At 39.0% G+C, this 19,122-nt stretch overlaps 2 protein-coding genes and 1 long non-coding RNA gene across 3 annotated transcripts; 1 reads left to right on the top strand and 2 right to left on the bottom strand.

The window, feature by feature from the left end:
• Nucleotides 1–246: 246 nt before the first annotated feature.
• On the bottom strand, nucleotides 247–2,308 carry LOC138747644 (homeobox protein Hox-A2-like). The gene is made up of 2 exons (XM_069907064.1): nucleotides 1,919–2,308; nucleotides 247–1,304 (listed from the first exon to the last, which is right to left on the bottom strand). The coding sequence occupies exons 1-2, from the start codon at nucleotides 2,280–2,282 to the stop codon at nucleotides 589–591; spliced, it is 1,080 nt and encodes a 359-aa protein (XP_069763165.1). The 5' UTR covers nucleotides 2,283–2,308; the 3' UTR covers nucleotides 247–588.
• On the top strand, nucleotides 1,900–5,835 carry LOC138747646 (uncharacterized). The gene is made up of 3 exons (XR_011347592.1): nucleotides 1,900–2,324; nucleotides 2,614–2,727; nucleotides 5,710–5,835. It is a non-coding gene; the product is annotated as an uncharacterized lncRNA (long non-coding RNA).
• Nucleotides 5,836–6,155: 320 nt separating this feature from the next.
• On the bottom strand, nucleotides 6,156–12,444 carry LOC138747640 (homeobox protein Hox-B3a-like). Its single transcript, XM_069907059.1, has 3 exons — nucleotides 12,019–12,444; nucleotides 8,557–9,087; nucleotides 6,156–7,843 (listed from the first exon to the last, which is right to left on the bottom strand). The coding sequence occupies exons 2-3, from the start codon at nucleotides 8,969–8,971 to the stop codon at nucleotides 7,074–7,076; spliced, it is 1,185 nt and encodes a 394-aa protein (XP_069763160.1). The 5' UTR covers nucleotides 8,972–9,087; nucleotides 12,019–12,444; the 3' UTR covers nucleotides 6,156–7,073.
• Between the last annotated feature and the right edge of the window lie 6,678 nt (nucleotides 12,445–19,122).

Here is a 19,122-nt window from a genome sequence, read left to right as displayed (position 1 = left end):
TCAGTGGTTAGAGATTTTCCTTAACTGGAAATGCTGGGAATCGCGTAATTTTTGTCAGGTTATGGGAAATATTTTCTGTGCCAGACATCATTATAAATTCTCTCTAACAAAGCACACCAACAGCCATCTTGAAACACAGACAGTAAAGGTTCATTAAAGAATTAAGTTGTTTTATTTAAACTATGAAAATAATGTACAATAAATAATTTAAAATTCACTATTTCAATATTTTCAATAAATAGGCTACCTCTAAAACATAAAAGAACTTGTCACAGTTATCCTTTTGGAAGCTATGAGATAAAGCAACTTTACTATAAATACAAATCCGGCACGTTTTCCTGAGTAGTGAAGAGGAGAATCTACAATTTAGATATAATTGACGAAACTGCAACTGAATAAAACTATATTTAATTAAATACCTGATGCAATAAAGACTGCAATTCTTGTAGACTCCTGGACTAGGCTGAAGAATAAAATATTTACTGTGAGATCAGATTTTATTGTTCCACAGTTTTTTAAAATAGGAAAAACGGAACATATTTTTAAACATGGCTGAATTTCTACAATGGCCCTACAACTTGTCAATCGTTATTGATAACTGAGGTGCTGCAAGTCTATTGTGCAGAGAGCGCTGGTGAAAAAATCAAAACTGTCCTCAGGGATATCCACAGGACTGTCGATAGAACCCTGCAAGCTGGGAGATAATCCATCGGAGAATGGCAGATAGGAATCCGAAGAAAACATGTTTAAATCTGGGAGGGAGATTAATTCCAGGGCTTCCAGACTGACGGTGTCCAGACCAGCCAGAGAATTCTGGCCTGTGGTATAACCGTTATCAGCAGTCCCCGTTAGATAGAAAGGACTCCTTGCCTTGCCGTCGCTACTGCACGCTGTCAGATCTTGCAGATTTTGGAGTTCTTTGCTAAGCGTGTTTTGGCTTTGCTTTCGTGATTGATCGGCGCCGTTTTTATTTTCTAAGTACGTTCCCGACGCTTCGATCGGTTGAGTATAAGGTGCTGACTCCTCGACTTCGCCTTCTGGCAGCGATTTGTTACAAAAACTTACTCCGCTAACTTGATTTTCTTTATATTGTGCTTGCCTCTTGTGCTTCATGCGGCGGTTTTGGAACCAAACTTTAACTTGTCTCTCGGTCAGGTCGAGCAGGGCTGCGATCTCCTCTCTGCGTGGTCTACATAGATATTTGTTAAAATGGAATTCCTTCTCCAGCTCCAACAGCTGCGTGTTTGTGTAGGCCGTCCTCAATCGCCGCGCACTATTGCTGTTACCCTGCTCTCCCTGACCGTCTAACAAGAGAGGGGAAGAGAAACACAGAAAGAGAGAAAGAGTGAGAGAAAGAGAGAGAAATAGGAGTAAAAACAAATACTTTAACATCCACAGTGAAAACAAATGACATTACTACCGTTGGGGATTTTCTTTCTTTCATAAATTCCATTCAAATTAGCTCTGTGACAGATTTCTTTCTTCCAATCGGACAATAAGGATCCTTATCCTTGACATAAATATCCTCACATTGATAATTTGATACAGCGAATCACATCCTTACTCTCGACTTCCCGCAGCTTGTTCGAGTTTGATCAACATGGCCGCCGAAAATGCAAATGTCAGCATCTAAAACACAGCCTTGTATTTTCACCAATGCAATGAGGCAAATCGCACAATCAACCACATTAAAAACTGTTACAATAAATTCGCATGTGGAGGCTTAGCTTTGGAAGCGCAGCATAATTATAAAAAGCATTTTATAAATGAAACCCCAATCACATTGCAATTACTTCTAACCTTCGAGTATCCTTTCATTCAGCTCTTTCAAACTCAGTGGGTTAAAATGTGACTAATGAAAAGCCAGAATTGTTGATTTAAAGCAAGGATGCAGAGAAAGTGTGGGCTGTGGGCAGACCTGTCGAAGACTCCGCGGCTGGAGAGGACCCAGGGACTGGTGCTGAGAATGACAGAGGCGCTTCGTTGTTTTTCCTCGACGACTTTTTCTCTTTCATCCACGGGAACTCGGCCCCGGCAGCCGATGAGAATGGGCCATTTGGAGGCCGCTTTTCGCGACTTGGCCGCGGCTGGTTGCTGCCCGGATTCAGGCTTGGGATGGTCTGCTCAAAAGGAGGAGGAATTAGTGTCGAGTGTGAAAGCGCCGAGTTCTTGATTGATGAACTTTGAAATGTATCAACGACAGCAGGGTAGGACGTCAGGCATTCGGCGAGCGAAGGCTGGCTGTTAATGAAACCAATCTCTCGCTCCAATTCGAAATTCATGGCCTTCTTAATGCCGAATGGAGAAAGTTATGAATATTATAGGTCAGGAAAATAATATTTTGAGGCTTTAATTCTGTATCTCTGATATTACAAGGCGTATGGGGACCGGCTCTATTAAGCTGAGGTCTATATTGAAATTGGACCAAATTCATTGTCACATGATTGGCGTTGCCCAATGGCAATTTGGTGTCTAATGAAAAGAAACCAATATCTCTGCAATTCATTCAAAAAAAAGTGAAGAAAAGAATTCCACTTTATTTCTTTTAGTCACAGTTTTAATTTTAGAATTATATTTTGTCACTTTTAATTGTGTATTTTCTTTTTATTTTAGGGATTGAACGTTGCGGTTTTATTGACAAAATCTCTCCCACTTCCATCTCAGTATTTTGCAATTCAAGTGAAGAAGATTTGCACCTAAAATCTGGTGACTTGAGTAATTAACAAGGTACCTCATTAATCTTCAAAGTTTTGACAACAGGGCCAGTGACAAAATGGAACTTTCACAGGATCAGCCAGGCATTTGCTCCAGGCCTCTAGGAAAATTCCATTCCCTTTAAATATCAGTATCACTGGACACAAGTGACAAAAGTGTGCCTTTTCCAATTCTCGGACGGATTTAACAGCTCTATGGTAGTGTGTGTGTGTGTGTGTGTGTGTGTGTGTGTGTGTGTGTGTGTGTGTGTGTGTGTGTGTGTGTGTGTGTGTGTGTGTGTGTGTGGTGTGTGTGTGTGTGTGTGTGTGTGTGTGTGTGTGTGTGTACAGAAGAGGTTTCTGAAACCAGGTAAGTATCGGCTTTTAATCTGAACAAGGCTGCCAATAGTAATAAACCGCTGAGTAAATTATTTTAACCAATTTCAATTCATCATCTAGTCGAAATTTGGACTGCACTTTCCTTTCTATTCATTGATCATTGATCTATTAATCCGTTCACTCAAACTTTATAGGGAGATTCTCCTTTTCGTTGTGTTGCTGTTGACCAAAATAAAACTAAAAATTAGTTTGAAATTAGGAGTTTATTGAAAATGTATTTCCAAAGCTGTGGTTTGTCGAACATTATGTGAAATGGAAACATTTTAAGAAACTGTTTCAGTGTGACCGACATTAGTGTTACAATAGTTACCCTCAAAAAAAGATAGACCCGAGGAACTAAAGACAGCCACGATCAATCTTTCTCCACAGAACAGCTTGACAGCTTAGGCTCGGGAGCACGCAGAAGAATTTGCCTTCCCATATCAAATGCCAGGAAGTGAAACTAGCCTTCCTTTCTAACCATCTTGTCTTAAAGAAAAGGGGCGATGAAAAGCATTTATTTTTTAAACTCAAAGTTGCCAGCACTTACTATATCAATAACAAACCGGTGACTTTGGTAAAACAGCTAACGAAAACATATAGATAGATTAGATCTTTTTTTAAAATTTCCAAGGGGGAATGGACTTTAACTGATTGCCTTGTGTGGGTTTCCAAAACCTCCTGGTGACAGTGTGTGGGACGTGAAATGAATTCACGAAATGGGCCTGGAATCCTTTGTTTGTAAAAGCATGTGTGGGGTTGCAAGTATTTAAGCGCGGCCACTCACAGGATATTGCAACACTGAAACTGTTCTGAAGCGAAGGAGTCTATTCTTAAATCAGTAAGAAAGTATTCCAAATAAAATATTTCAATGCGTCAAACCCGGGAACTAAAATTAATAATTGTAGCCGCGTTACTCATAGCTGGAGTGTGGGAGTTGCTAGGGGAGCATAAACCGAGGAATAATTGGTTAAAATATGACGTGAGAAAAAGGCTGTAACATGGCGTGTCGTTTTGTTTTGAACTGGTCGCTGTGGATTTATCTTCATTGTGCGCGTGTTCCTGGTCCTGAGAATGACTTTAATAAATAACAATAAGTTGCCCGATAGATTTAGGAGTTTAAACGCAATCAAGTTAAATATTTTCTGCAGTTTATTTGCTAGTTTTATACACAATCTCTTGCTGTGCTTTGTTATAAAACCGTACAAAATTCTAATTGAATCCGATATGGAGAGAGTAAAATAGCATTTTAGACAAGTATTTAATGCATTGACTATTCAATAATAGGTAAATATGCACAGATTTAAGATGAATGCAACAACGCAATGCATAAAACGAGACCTGGATATTAAGAGGCTGGTTAATTTCCATGATATCCAAGGAATGCTGGACAATTAAAATATTCCTGCGGGTTGCTACCAAATGCAAAATGTAAGGGCTTCTTTTCACTGGTAGATTGATTGGGGGGGGGGGGGGGGAACGGGACGGCGAGGGGTCGAAAATCGAACAATATGGCGCCGAATCTTTTTTTTTGCTCTGGTTGACATCAGCTGCAAAATTGTGTTTAGAAAACCCTGGAGATTTGTTATTCGATCTCAGGAAAACTTTCACACAGATTTGTGGCTTTTTAATGGTCCACATCGCAGTATATATAATTAGGAACCGATTGGAGTAGCTTGGTCCTTCATGTTGATGTCATAGAAGCATTAAAAAGTTTCTATTAATATATTAACTCGCTTTTGCAAAAATCAGAGGATACGCCTATTGACGATATTATGTTTTCACATGAGTTAAATAAACATGATATAGGATTCTCGGTGATCTTGCATTGGATATCTGCATTTAAAACTGCCATCCTCTCTAAATCTTGTGCCTTCATAGCTAAAATCCGTGATAAAGTTTGATTATTTTGTTACTGGCAGATTGGCGGAATCCAAATATTCATGAAATATTGCCTTGAGAAATAAATAGATTGGAAAATTATTTAATACTTTGTTTATATAATCAACACCGAACTTTGCACGGTCCATAAATGAACATTGTAGAAAATTATTTTTGCTTCCTACAGAATTGGTGCACAAAAAATTAAAAAAGACTTGATGCCATTAATTAGAAATAAATGCACGATGTGATCAGATAACTAGAATAATTTTGGGCTTTTCTTTATCGAGGTCGCTGATCGGTTAACTGAAACCTATTGTTACAATGTGTGTTTTTGATTACAGCGGTTAACGCACTAACTCATATAGACCCAGTTCACTCAAATTTATACTAAAAATCCAATAAACTTAATTTTAAAAGATCACAGTAAAAGTTTTGTTAGAATTGTTAACCTGTCGATCATATTTACAAGCATTTGCATTTTCATTTCAGAAACAGAATAACACTGCTTTCAATTTTGCTTTCAAGGCAGATACCACTTTTTTCTCAGCTATTTCCCAGGTTTTAGAGTTTATAGAAAATTCAGTGTAAAATCGTTTTTCATTCAAAGTCATGCATATCTTAGACTGATAACATCACTTTAAAAGCAGTTGTTTGCTAGACCAAGAAAAATATCTTTCATTGTGAATGGAATGAGCTGGAAAGGTCTGTGTACTTTGGCAGGCAGCTCATGCTTTGGTCTTTGTTTCTCTTGCAGGTCCAATGACTGTACTGACCAGACACCACGTGGTGTCTCATTACACCGGATGGAAACTTTTTACCCCTTAATTCCTGAATGTTTGTGTAAGTCTCGAGTCCTTGTTTGGTAATAAAGATATTTACAAGCTGAAGAAGTGCTTCTTTCTTTAGTTTTGTAAGAAGCAATATTTGAAAACATTTCCATTCACAAACCCCAGTCTCCTGACATATACAGAGCCCTGATATTGGAACAAAATAGATTGAAAGCAGGGGAATAATAAGGCAATAAATAGAAAGGAGGCACTGTGATTAGAGAGAGAGAGAGAGAGAAATTAAAGCATGAATTGAATAATTTTGGTAGCGCAGCTGTCCACTCAAGAATAGGGTGCAAATATAAAATGAATATTGCTGAGGTTTTGGTAGTCATAAATGTATTATCATGAATATATAATCCATACAAGAAAATATGTTAACAAGAGATTTATTCCAGAATTGTTTGACAGACAACTGTTAGCAAGGAAAATAACTACAAAGAAGGCAAGAGTCTCAGAAAAGGAGAATTTGCTATATTTTTTCTAAATCAAGACTATACAATTACTGTCCAATTCTGTTCCCATGCCTATAATATAACTAATTACATTATTTGTAGGTACAATGGTAACAGAAAACTACAATTTTGTTCTAGTTAACATTAACTAAAATAAACTTGTTTACAGAGACATGAATACAACTGTTTTGACAGGCTAAAAAGTACAGAATTTTATTTTTTATATAAATACGCATTGTTGGGGGATAAATAATACAAAAACGAAATATTTTCCTGGCATTGATCAATAAATATATCTGAATGTTCACCAGAATACACACATATTGAAAGACACACCAGCTACTCATTCTTAAGATTCCTTCAAGGCCGAGTTGGAATCATTTGCCTCATATGAGCTGTTTCACCCATTGAAATGTAAACTATAAGTGCAATACAGGTGTCCAAAGGAAATCAAGCATCAGCAAATACCCAAGAATGTCTTCACTTTTGCTTTTCTCAAAGGACAGAAGATTTATTCATTTACCCTGTTTCACGTTAAGTCCAAGAAATAAATGTACAACCTCTCGGGTTTTTGCATTACCAAGTATTATTTTACCCTAAAGGTTGTAATGATTGATTGTTTGGGAGGGGAAGAGGTGGTAGGGGAAGAGGGGAATAGAGAGGGATGGAGCAAGCATTCTCTACATAGGAGGACAGATTTGGTGAGGGAACAATATAAGCAACATATATTCATACAAGCCAGCATACATGAATAAGAAAACACATAGAGAATGAATCAAAGGGGAATAATGAGAAAAGGAAAGGTTAGTCTCAGTCAAGCGCCCCACTTGCATCTGCTACAGATGGGTCAGTTTGGGAACTTCCTGAATTCTTCCCTGAGAAGGATGATGTGATGAAAGGTCTGTGTAGGTTGGATGTGAGTCACAAGGTCCATGGTGCTGACTGGGGGTCATCTGAGCAGCACCGTTGTAGTCCATGCTTGTGGTGGCAGGGTGAGAGAGGTGATTGAGGCCAAAGAGAGAAGGCCCTGAAGCGGACATAGAATCCACATAGTTCCCACCAACATACACTGGACTACTCGGCATGTTTGTTGTCCCATAATTGCCACTCCCCTGCAGTACATGGGGATCATATTCTGGAGCTGTTCCAGGATATCTTTTCTGTTGCTGAGTTGGGCAACTTTTCATTGGGTTTTGGTAACTTGTGGTCATGGTATAAGCGTTCTGATGAGGTTTATTGAAAGGCGGCGGTGAAGGGTCATCGTAGGCAGAATTGTTAGCAAGTGGATGCATGGCATTTACAAACCCAGTGGGGGCTTGGACAGAAAGTGGAGGGCTTCCTGTAGGTGACTGTCCTCCAGAAGAACTCACCATGCCTTTTATTTTTTGATCTTTTTTGTATTTCATCCGGCGATTTTGGAACCAGATCTTGATCTGTCTTTCGCTGAGATTGAGCAGGTTTGCCATCTCCACTCGGCGAGGTCTGCAAAGGTAACGGTTAAAATGGAATTCTTTTTCCAGTTCCACCAGTTGTGCGCTGGTATAGGCAGTGCGCGCTCTCTTTGAGGCAGATCCCGGTGGACTTTTGTCCCCACTGACATTTTCAGCTGTGAGCAATAAGATAAAGACAATTACCTGCTTAAGGTGCACTCATCTAAACAAGAAAGTCCTCGAAAAACATTTAATAACACAAGAAAGAAAAAAATACGTGTCCCATTTAACATTCAAATATCCATAACTTTCACATCAGATAATATTAAAAGTACTACACCCCCAACACCAGAAATAAGATGAGGGATCTCCTGAACTCAGAACATTGAATCATAATTATATTGAATCTCTGTTTAGATCAGCATATTCCACAGTTGATGTGGTTACAGGCTAAATGAGTAAAATACTTCTGGCCTATTCAAGATCATGTTCAAAGTCAAAGGGTGCTACATTGAAGACGTTAATATTTGTCTCAACAGCATACTAGTAGAACAAACTAAAGAATGTTTTATGGGTTTGTGGTCACTTTTTTTAATGATATCAACTTTCTTGTTTCATTCAACCAGAATGTGACATTTACGCATTCTGGGATGTTTAGAAAGAGTAACATGATGTATATATTTGATGTAATTACAATAATAACAAATCGAGAAATTGAAACACAGGAGGATAGCATGACTTAATGTTAACAGTCTATCAACAAAGTGTTAAAGTATCAGCGAAGGCTTTACGTGCTGCACACGTTTGGAAATCGTGTTTTTAATGTTTTGATTTAAATAACCGTGCAGCCATTTCATTGGGTACGAAAACGGCACAAAAAAAAGTGTACCTGTGCTAGGACTGTTGCTATTTTTTTGCTTGGAGTTTTGTCGTGTCTCTTTCATCCATGGGAATATCTGCTTGGTGAGACTGGGTGTGGAGGTGTGGGAAGACTTGGGCAGAGTCTTGCTGGTGCCTGGCTGTGTCGAGTTGCTGCTGGGGTTTTGGGGAGGTGAGACAGGTGGAGGTTGGCGGTGTTCAGGGAGGTTCGAACGCATGCAGCTCCCATTGATGTCTTTAGATTTGGCATGCGGACCACTGGTGCCAGCTGGCTGCAGGGAGCAGGCCGACCTCGGATAATCACTTTCAACGTGAGAAGATGGTGGATAGGGTTCCTGCGCCACTTCATAGCTGAAACCATTTGCTCCTTGGTATGTGTATCCACCGAATAGAGTACAGTTGTCGTAGAATGTCGTTTTTTGCATCTCGCAGTTTCCCAATATTTATTTCACAAACTGTCAGGGTCCTGACACCCTTATCGAATAACATTGGCACCCCGATTCACGTGACGCTTTCTTCCAATAGCCTCCTGGCAGTTGACCTAAGGTTAGAAGAACCACGGAATAATAGTGGAACGGGTGTGAATCCATCTTACACACTCAAAAGCAAATGACATGAATAGCCTTCACCAAACAAGCACAACAGATGCCATGGCTGATCTCGATTCCCGGCTTTTCCAGACTATAGAAGAGGTGCGGGTGAGGTGGAGGGGGCGGGGGCGTTAGGAGGGAGGGGGGAAATCTTACTTTGAGCTCTGATCGAATGCTATACATTTCACTTGGCCGTACACAAAACTATTATAATAGCGTTCAGATTCAGCATTATCCTACATTTAAACCCTTTAGTTTAGGCTGTGTTCCAAAAATGATGATTATTTGTATAAAAAAACTTCAGACAAACTCGAAAGATATCAACATCCAGCTTCGTAAACTTTCACAGACTGCTCGGTTAACATAAGCCCATAAAAAAATTCGTTACATTTGATTTTATTGTACTTTACTTGATTAAGTGTCATGCTGTCAATAATCTAGATTAAAAATCTGACCTACCGCCTAAAATTAGGTTTACGATTATTGTTATAAAACGAAGCTGCCAAAGTATCAACCTTTAAATGTACAGCGAACATGGCGGGGTGAGATTTACCCTGAAAACATCTGGTTTAAATAGAAGGGAACTAATGGATGTTTCAGTAGCGATGTATTTAAACTTTAATCTGAAACACACTTTTACGGGCACCATCATTCCTTGTTAAACGCGACGATCTAAAACCGGCGTCCCTCGAAACCCTTTCCTTCTACAAGACAGCAGTGAAAATGCGGAGGCAAAAAAAACCTCAGAAAAATATCGCACAAATAACGTGGTTCAGAGAGGCAATCAAGACGAACACATTGTACGCTGGAATTGGACTTTCTTAACCATTGATGTTAAGTTTGGCTTGGTTGTTTTCTGAAAATGCACTTGCACTGCGTTTATCGTGGCCTTTTGAGAGTGTTTTACTTTGCAAGGCGAAGGTGTGGAAGCGAATGCTCCCTCTCTCTCTCTCTTTCGCTGACACTGTGTAAATCGGATACTGTTTTTGGACGGATCATGCCTGGCCTTGCGGCGATTTTTTAGAAGCCTTTTCCTCTTCCCCGCTACAGCTTTAACTATCCATGATGGATCGACAAGTTATTTCAAATCAGAAAAAACGGGGTTTCTGTTCTCTCTGACCAGCATTTGAACCTTTCTCTTAACTAAGAAAGAAAAAGAGGGATAATAGCTACTGTCTTGGAAGGTGCTCTATAATTTGATCAATGAGGGGGTCAGTCGACCAATAAAGATTTTTTTGTGTAGAAAATAGACCGTTGGTTCCCGGAGCGGCTGAAAGGCACAGATTCGACGGCGAGACAACCCCGCTACAACCCCGACGCTCCTGGGATGTGGAGCGGTTTGATTTCTATTCTCGCTTCACACGGCGTTTTCCAATTTGTGTTTAGCTTGGTTTCGGTTTGACACATCAATTTTAAAATATCGGAAGGAATTGCCAGAGTCATTAATTGTGGAATCCTGGCGTTAAGAGTTCGAGGACTATCGTATTTTGAAATAAAAACAACTATCTGGTATTGATCAAAATATTGCAAATAATTCCCCAGTTCGCATGGAATAGTTTCCTCCAGTGTTAAGTAGTATTTAAAATTCATAAAGAACAAGGTTTTTTTTTCACTTTTAATTTCTGAAGGATTCGCTATCAAATGAAACGGCATTGGAAACCGGTCCTTATGAAAAAGAGAATTGAAATGTGTTTGCGAGATAGTTTCTTTTCTTTACTCCCTTCACTTTGTGCTAAAATTAAATGCATTGACCTTACTGTAAACTACCCCAGAAAGAGATTGGAAATTGTTTTTGCAAAACTAAAATCAAAATATTCAAATTAATACACATTCTGAGCAATGTAAATAGAAAGAGTTTAATTTTAAAAAAAAGGAAACCAAACGCCGCCGTTTACGGACTACCTGCTTCGATATATACACGTTGGAAACGATAAAAAACGAATTTTATGAACCTCTGCTCATTTCCACTCCACGAGATCGGACATTATCTTTGTTCTGTTAGACAGGCTTGGGGGTTCCCGATCAGTTGCAACCAGAAGATAAAATACACACTGAAATTTCGGACCTTTCATTCATTTAGAGACAGACCAATATCTTATCCTCTCTTTGCTACAGAGAACAAATGATAAAGTTTTATTTACCAATCCGTGTACACACACACACACACACACACACACACACACACACACACACACACACACACACACACACACACACCATAATAATAATAATAAATTCAAATAAAGTGACCCGCCTTCAGCAGGGTGATTGCAACTGCACTTGGGGAAAACCTAGAATGTGGCGGAGTGTTAGGGCGCCACTGAAACTACAATTTTACAAGGTACAGTGGCCTTTTTGTTTCAAATGGTGCTTTGAGAGAATTGAACAAAGCCGGAAAAGTCAGGCGCGTTCCAGTCGCGGTAGCCACCATATTTCGGTGCTTGAAGTGTAATGTCTGAGAATTCACTCTCCATAATCCCCACACGCAGTACCTGCAGCTCTTAAGCCTTACATGAATGGGCCATTTAAATTACCAATATGTTCAAAATATACGGAGAACAACCACCCTTGTTAATGGGACAACAATAGAGGAAGTCGTCAGACCCCTTAAATTATAGAGCTCCGTAAAACGCCGATGTAAATAAGTCTCACATCACCAGTGAGGGCTTGATTTTGAAAAATACTCCAAATTAGCCCCCATAAAACAGGCACATGGAACGGGTTCCGTGTTGAATTCAGATGCAATGTGAAACAGTCGCTGCGTGAAAGGAAGCTATAGCTTGTGAACTCTTCTTGAACCGAGATTGAAGTCATATGGTCATAAATCACTGGGACATATACTCCGCCATTCACGAGTGATAGCCTATTTGAGTCCAGCTTACCTTAGCCGCTGACGATAGAAGCAGAGCAAGACATAATATTTCAGATTCGCCACGCAATCGATAAGCAGGAGTTCCCAAATTCTTTTTTATACATATAAAAAAAAGAAAGATAAAACAGCTGGTTATGGCGCTGAAATTCAATCGTTGAAAGGCAACGGCAAAGAAAGGCGAGATGGTACAGCTTCAAAGAACTGTAGAAAGCTCAAGGCTTGAATGGACAGCCCTGATATTATTGAGCCCTAGACTGGTACGCCCTGCTCACAGATAACAATGGTTTCTCAGCTCTACAGGGCAGAGTGAAGTAGAAAGAAAACCCATATATTCGGTATGTTTGTTATGAATATAAGATAGATAGATAGATAGATATATTAAAAGCACGTTTTTTTAAAGGGGAAAAACGATTTCTTTCTTGTGCAGGGCAGGCAACGAGTGTTAATCCCCTCGAAACACAGCGTCACAAGTGAAAAATTATGCTAATTAGCGACGTGGAGGACAAGGCCTAGACTCGGGTGGCAAGCTCGCTATTTGCTTCACGTGTTCGGCAATTATGTGTCAGTTTATGCTAATATGTTTTCAGGCAAAGAGAAACATTTCACCATCCAAAATATTATTAAGACAAGATATTGCAATAAAAAGAGCGGAACAGCAAAAACTTGGCGAAGGAATATATTTCCATCTCCAACATTGTTTACTGTCTGAATCAATAATTAATAATTTATTCACTGACAAAAAAAAACTTTACAGCCAGACCGGGTGCGGTGGAAAGAAAAGAACATGAGCGCAGCGTAAAGTGGGGTGGGGGGGGGGGGGAGGAGGGGGGGGGGAAGAGGAGGTGGGGGTCAATTCTTTTCTATTTATCATGTAGTAATGCACGAGATGCAACAGCCTCCCTCTCTAAACTTTTAATCTACACTTGCCTTGACATTTAAAAGTGATGTTTGGAAAATAAAAAAAAAATTGCCCTTTCCAATGGTGAAAAAGAAAGAATTGTCATTTGGAGGGAAAGCCAACGAGGAAAAAAAGTATTTGGAACTTAAACTCCTTTTTATGCATGCCGCTGCTTCTGTCGTTTGTGGCTACGTAAGATTTATGACTTCATGGCTCCATAGCTGTAAACAGTGTTAACGGATAGATGCTGTACTAGTTAGGTACATGAAAGAAGAGCTTGCAGGGTGTGGGAGGAAGAGCTGCAAAAGAATCTACAACTCTGCAACTTTATTTTAACGCCTGCATACTATTCTTTTATACGTTTTTTGCAAACTCCGTGTTTTTATGGCTGTAAAAGGAACGCTTCAGAATTGCGAGACCTCGAGGATGGTTGGAATAAATGAGAGGAAGGCCATGCATTCATTTTAACGTGCAGTGATTTTCCGCAATAGTGCTTCTCTGCCAAAGGTATAACTTAATAAAACGATCTTCTGCTTTTTGTTGTTTATGAAGCAAGTTCCGGCCAATAAGAAACGGGGCCAGACATTGTAGATTATTTTGTCCAACGTGGGACGTATCAATAACTAGCTGTACAACTTTTAAAACTGGATATCTCAAAAATCATTTTTTTCCTCCACCCATTATATATTTGTAAACTACTTCAGCGGCCGGGGGAAGAGTCAGCCTCACTTTGATGTTCTCAGTATTGTACTCCTACCTATCAGCTTTAAAATAGATCTTTACTGCTTTTTGAAATATACAGATTTAGTATGAACGTCTATATGGTGGTAAGTTCAAGTATACACTTGATAGTTTTACGAGATTTCTTTGATTTGTTCTCGAGAAACAATTGATTTCACTTCATGGGGGACAAAATATATCTGATTTTAATCGAACACAAGAAACGTCGACAATTGAACACTATGCCCACTTCATTAAGGCGTAATGGATCTTAAACAATGTGTATATTATACACCTCTACACTACATAATAATTTGTCTAATAATTGTTTCTTCATCCTCTCTCTTTATCCATCCTTCTTTTTTCTATATTTGGATAGTTAACTGGCACATATGTAAACAGGATGCCGGATTATGGGAAATATTTCAGGTATCATATGAAACAAGACCGACTTACCGCAATAACACTGTTGGTTTCCGATCCAAAATGTATTTGTTGACGGGCTCTTTATAAAGAGCGAAGACTGGGGTTGGGGTGGGGGGGGGGGGGGTGGGGGGGGGGGGGGAGAGAAACAAACCTTTGATCAAGGAAATCGTTACAAAATCGAATTCGTTGCACACGACCTCTGAGGAAATCGACAGTATTCAAGCAAGTGACAGAACAAAATGTAACAAAATGTGGTGTCCGAAATTACCGATACATTTTGCATGAATAATAATGCATTAGATACAGTACTAAATATGAACATTAAGTGTGACTATATTATCCAAATTTTCCCTGCTTTTACAACCAGATTTTTAGATAATTTCAGTATAAGCAATAAGATGAACATCTGAAATTAAACTACAATTCATTTGTGCTTAACCAGAAAATAAAGTTGTAAGCCACGCATTTTTTGTAGACGTCATTCCTAAACTGGTCGCTACATTAAATGTCCGTTTACCACGCTACATTTGGAGGACATAGTTTTTATAGCCTCCCAAATGTTTAAAAACATAGAAATCTAACGTTTCGATTAATATTTTGTAAAATGTTGGTTTTTAAACGATTAGCATTTGGCTCAAGCAGGCGCACGAGCCTTCAAGAAACATCAAATATTAAAAGCACGCATCACTTGAGAAAGGTCAAAAATTCCAACGAGCCTTATTTTTGGTTATTTTATTTTGAACGATTCCAAACAATCGATTGAGGATGCTGAATAATCTGAAAATTGGATTTTGTATTTTAAAATCAATTGTTTCATGATTCCCAGTCTAAAAAACAAGTAAAAGCGGGCTTTGCTGTCATATACTGAAAAGGAACATAAATAAGGATTTTTTAAAAACGGTGTGTTTCTGGAGTCAAATATCCGTTACCTTTTGTCTCAAATGGCAGCAATTTTGTAAAGCTAAAACATTCATGGCTTGGCGACCTCCAACTATAAACATGTTTTCTGTAATCTTAAAACCACTGTAGTTACGCGGGTTTAATCTTTATCTTCGTTTCCTATCAGTTTGCATATGGAGGTATTTATACATGATTAAATGGGAATGGGAGAAACGGAGAATTGCTATAGGATACTAATAGAGGTTATCCAGTCATACATGACTAAACGCCAGAATCGAAGCAGAACAAAGGAAAAAAAAGGCTGAGATGCGTGTTTCTGCAGGGATACACCTGCTTTTTAAAAAAAAATAAACGAAACCCTTCGGTGTTTTAATCACGAAACAGCGAGCTACGTTAAGGTATGCACAACTGCTAATTTTAATGGGTTTCCGCGGTGTTTATTCCTGAAGCGAATACGAGAGGTAGGAGGAATGTTTTCAAAAAAGATCCAGTTCTTCGTTGCTGACCACTAAACTCATAAATAATTTACCTTGTCTGGGAAACAAATGTTCATGAATCATTGGGTGGCAAGAACGGCTATTTTTAAGTTCATTTTATTATTGCCAAATTTAATGTGAGGGCTTACCAAAAAGAAAAAGAGACCGAAAAGAGTATTTATACAATGCGTGTATGGAGGGCTGACTTGGGACCTCTGAATCCAGCACACTCGCACCCACACGCGCGCGTATACAGCTGAGTTCAACGCAATCAAGAATTGTCCTCCCGCCGGAATAATTTACAGTCTTGGAGCATCAGGAGGATATTTAAACATTTGCAGTTGCTCTAAGTGGATAAAAAATAAAGAAAAGAAATAAAATATGTCTTGGCTCATTGTGACAGCTATAAGCCTCTCTTTGAATGACCTTTCCTTGAATAGTAATAACTCACCACATTAATGATCAATCAACGGGAGGGTTTGAAATAGCTCGAAAATAAAAATCCGTCCCACTATCCCAGGTTTTCTCCGCGATCCCACATAATCCTTTTAAAAGAGATATTGCACGGCGCGCATGTCTTCCCCCTGACCCGATTTGTTTTTTAAATGGCCTGCTGTAAATAATCTGGGTACTGACTGGGTGATCACAGCCCAGAGACACAGGCGAAGGCCTTCCATCCAAATGCCAGAGTAATGCGTTTGCATTATGCATTCACGTGGTCAGTACGTCAACGTTTCCCCATTTTATACAGACTTTAAACAATTGTTAATTGAAATCTTTTTTTTAGTCTTGGATCACCGAAACTTGCAGCTTCGCGCATTTCAAAAACTTCCCACTTTATAGCGGATATCGAGATACTCTACATACTGAATGTTTTATGTAGAAGCTGTTTGGAAAGGTAGGTTCTTCTTTGTTTTTTAAGCAAATTCATATAATTAGCTTCCTGCAAGAAAGCCAAGCCAGAGAAAGGAAGAAGTTAGAACAACTTTTTTTTTCCCTCTCTCACACACACACACTCGTTTTCTCAGCGAAAACTAAACAGGTTTAATTTTTGAGGAGTCACCCTTTGCCGTGTTGCCTGGTTTCGATCAGAACTGATAACTCGTGCTTTTCCCCCCACTCTGCCATGTAGAACGTCTGTATGATGGGCTTGGTTTACACCCACGCATAGTATTTCAAAGAATAAGGACTGGAAAAACTAAACGCCTTATTTATTCTTAACAAGCGAAGGATTAGTTCACAACAGTACACGCTCTTTAGCAATGTGCTCATAGATCCGTTAGAAAATAAGTAACACATTTCTGATTTTAGGAAGCCTGAAATGCGCATACTGGTATTATTTAAAATAAATCCAGATACAAAGAGATTTATTTTGGTATAAATCACACTGTAATTTATGAAATTCCTGTAATTTATGCAACATATACAACAGCATGTTCAGTACTTATTTATATATATTTACACACACACAATTTTATGAAGATGACACTTAATGCTATTACTACTTTCATTTAATTACAATGTGTTGGTGTTTTTATAGGGACTTATCAGAACGTACTGGGTATTTAATGCTAGACTGCATAGTGAAAGTGTGAAAAGAATTTCTCAATTAAAAGGTGTCTTTTGTATTTAAAATATTTTCCCTATAATCGTGAATATCAATCGTGCAATGCATATGTCATGATGTACATTGGCACGTTTCCAAATGTACCTTTGCATCTGACCTATTAATGCATAACTTGTGTTTAATGTGACATTTGACCTGTGGCACAATGACGTGCAATGAAATTTGTGCTTGTGCTTCGGGTACTCGCCTCGTTTCTAGCTCCTCCGTCTTACTTTATAAACCGCTGAGAAGATAACGGGAACCTCAACATAACAAGATGACACAAATAATGATATTGGGTTAAGTAAACGAGAGTGCTCTTTTGGGGGTTTGAGAATGCCTGGCTTGAGTCAAAGACAGATCAATAGGGTTACTGTACAACCAGAGATCCTTTGATCTACCAAGCTAAAGGACTTGCAGTGACGACCTGTGTGAGAAACTATGAAGGAGTTAATTTTTAATGAAGAATATAGCGCACATCTTTACAATTGCATGTAACCCAAAATGGAAAAATAAGGATTTCGATATGATCACAGGAATGCCAATTTGGTCTGCATTGGCATGCAAAAGACAGAAAAAGAATACCAAAATAAGACTCGAGTTTTCTAATTTCAGAACATTTTCACCAGTATAACATGCTGTAAAACAGTTAGTCTTGCGTATGTGTCAAAAAAGATAAAAATTCCATGTGATTATTTCTAGATCAATTCTAACCCCTGCAGTTCAAACTATCTTCCTCCGCATATCAACGCTGGGTACATTTTAATTTTGCTGGAGGCATACCACCACGTTCAACATGATTTGTGACAAAGAGGAGAAAGGAATTTAATGCAAAGCAATTTTCTGCTAACATCAAATTCCACCTTATCGCTAGTCGTCTATCTGGCTGCAAACGCCTGAGGAAATGGAAGCCTGTTAAAACATTTTCTGTTGAACAAAATGTTGTACTCTCATGAATTAGAAAATGGCCAAGCTTTTGAGCTATAGTTTTAAGGTAGCACACGCTATACCAGAGATCATATGCAATTATATTGCACTGTAAAATAATTACGGTATCCGGAACAATCTTTAGTGAAAGGGAAATTGCTTCCAGATGTAATAAAAAGCGGAACATAGAATTTTCCTTTTTCTTTAATTAAAAAGTGACGCAGTGAGCTTTAAGTTTAACAAAATTCGACAGGGCTTTGGTTACTTAAAAAGTAGCGAGTACAATAGGTAAACACTCTTTGCCCAGGTCATAAATCATGTGGGTATTCATCATGAGGATGGCACCCGATCTAAAATGCTTTTGAAGCTTCTTCTACGGAGGTGTCAATAGCCATCAAAGGTAAACCCAAACCAAACGTTTAACTGTTTCTTTCGGAAGTTTGGGAAGGAAAAGAGTTTTCTGAAGATATCTGCGCTTAGTGAGGTTAGTGGGGGTGGGAGAGAGCCGAGTCTGTCTTAATCCGTTGCACACAAAAAAGTCACCAATAGTTCACGAAACCAACCCGGGGCCTCTCTCTCTCGGGTCAGGCAATGGACCATTAATTATATCCATCCTGGAATTTATGTAGAGCTGCTGAGTGGGGGGGGGGGGGGGGGGGGGGAATCTGTGAAGCGGCGGGGTTTTTTTCCCCGCTTACCTGTTGGATGTTTGGCATGGAAAAAAAAAGTGGTCTTATTTTGGTATTTGCTCAGAGGTGATTAAACTTAGTTACATCACTCCCAACTTCTCGCCGCACCCCCATCTCCACATCCAAACTCTGCTGGAGAAAAATGTTCATAAGGACCTTAATAGGTTTTTTTAAAAGATACACGTTGGAACATCTCAGGAATGTCATTGGGTTCGCCTGACAGACCAGCAACTGCCGACCACACGGCGAGACCCGAGTCTGAAGGGTCTATCAACTAAATGCAGATATTCAACATTTCAGGCGCGTAATTTGTTTTGTGGTGGCGTAAAAACATCAAAAATAATATCTTGCTGCAAATTCAGGAAGATTTCAAAATTGCCAGCTGCCGTCAAAGGCAAACGAACATGACCAAATTGTAAAATTAACGTTAAATATGGACAAGAGTAACTGCAATTGCTGGAACACTGGACCA

The sequence above is a fragment of the Narcine bancroftii genome, chromosome 12 (genome assembly GCF_036971445.1).
Source record: "Narcine bancroftii isolate sNarBan1 chromosome 12, sNarBan1.hap1, whole genome shotgun sequence".
Taxonomy (NCBI): Eukaryota; Metazoa; Chordata; class Chondrichthyes; order Torpediniformes; family Narcinidae; genus Narcine; species Narcine bancroftii.
The sequence above is the reverse complement of the archived record's forward strand: the minus strand, read 5'-3'. Positions and strand labels throughout refer to the sequence as shown.

What these genes read in the sequence shown, in the direction of transcription:
- LOC138747644 (XM_069907064.1), bottom strand. Translation starts at nt 2,282, where the DNA reads ATGAATTTCGAATTGGAGCGAGAGATTGGTTTCATTAACAGCCAGCCT. An exon ending in AGCCGCGGAGTCTTCGACAG is followed by an intron (nt 1,305 to 1,918) that starts GTCTGCCCACAG and finishes CTCTCTTGTTAG; the next exon opens with ACGGTCAGGGAGAGCAGGGT.
- LOC138747640 (XM_069907059.1), bottom strand. Translation starts at nt 8,971, where the DNA reads ATGCAAAAAACGACATTCTACGACAACTGTACTCTATTCGGTGGATAC. An exon ending in TAGCAACAGTCCTAGCACAG is followed by an intron (nt 7,844 to 8,556) that starts GTACACTTTTTT and finishes TATTGCTCACAG; the next exon opens with CTGAAAATGTCAGTGGGGAC.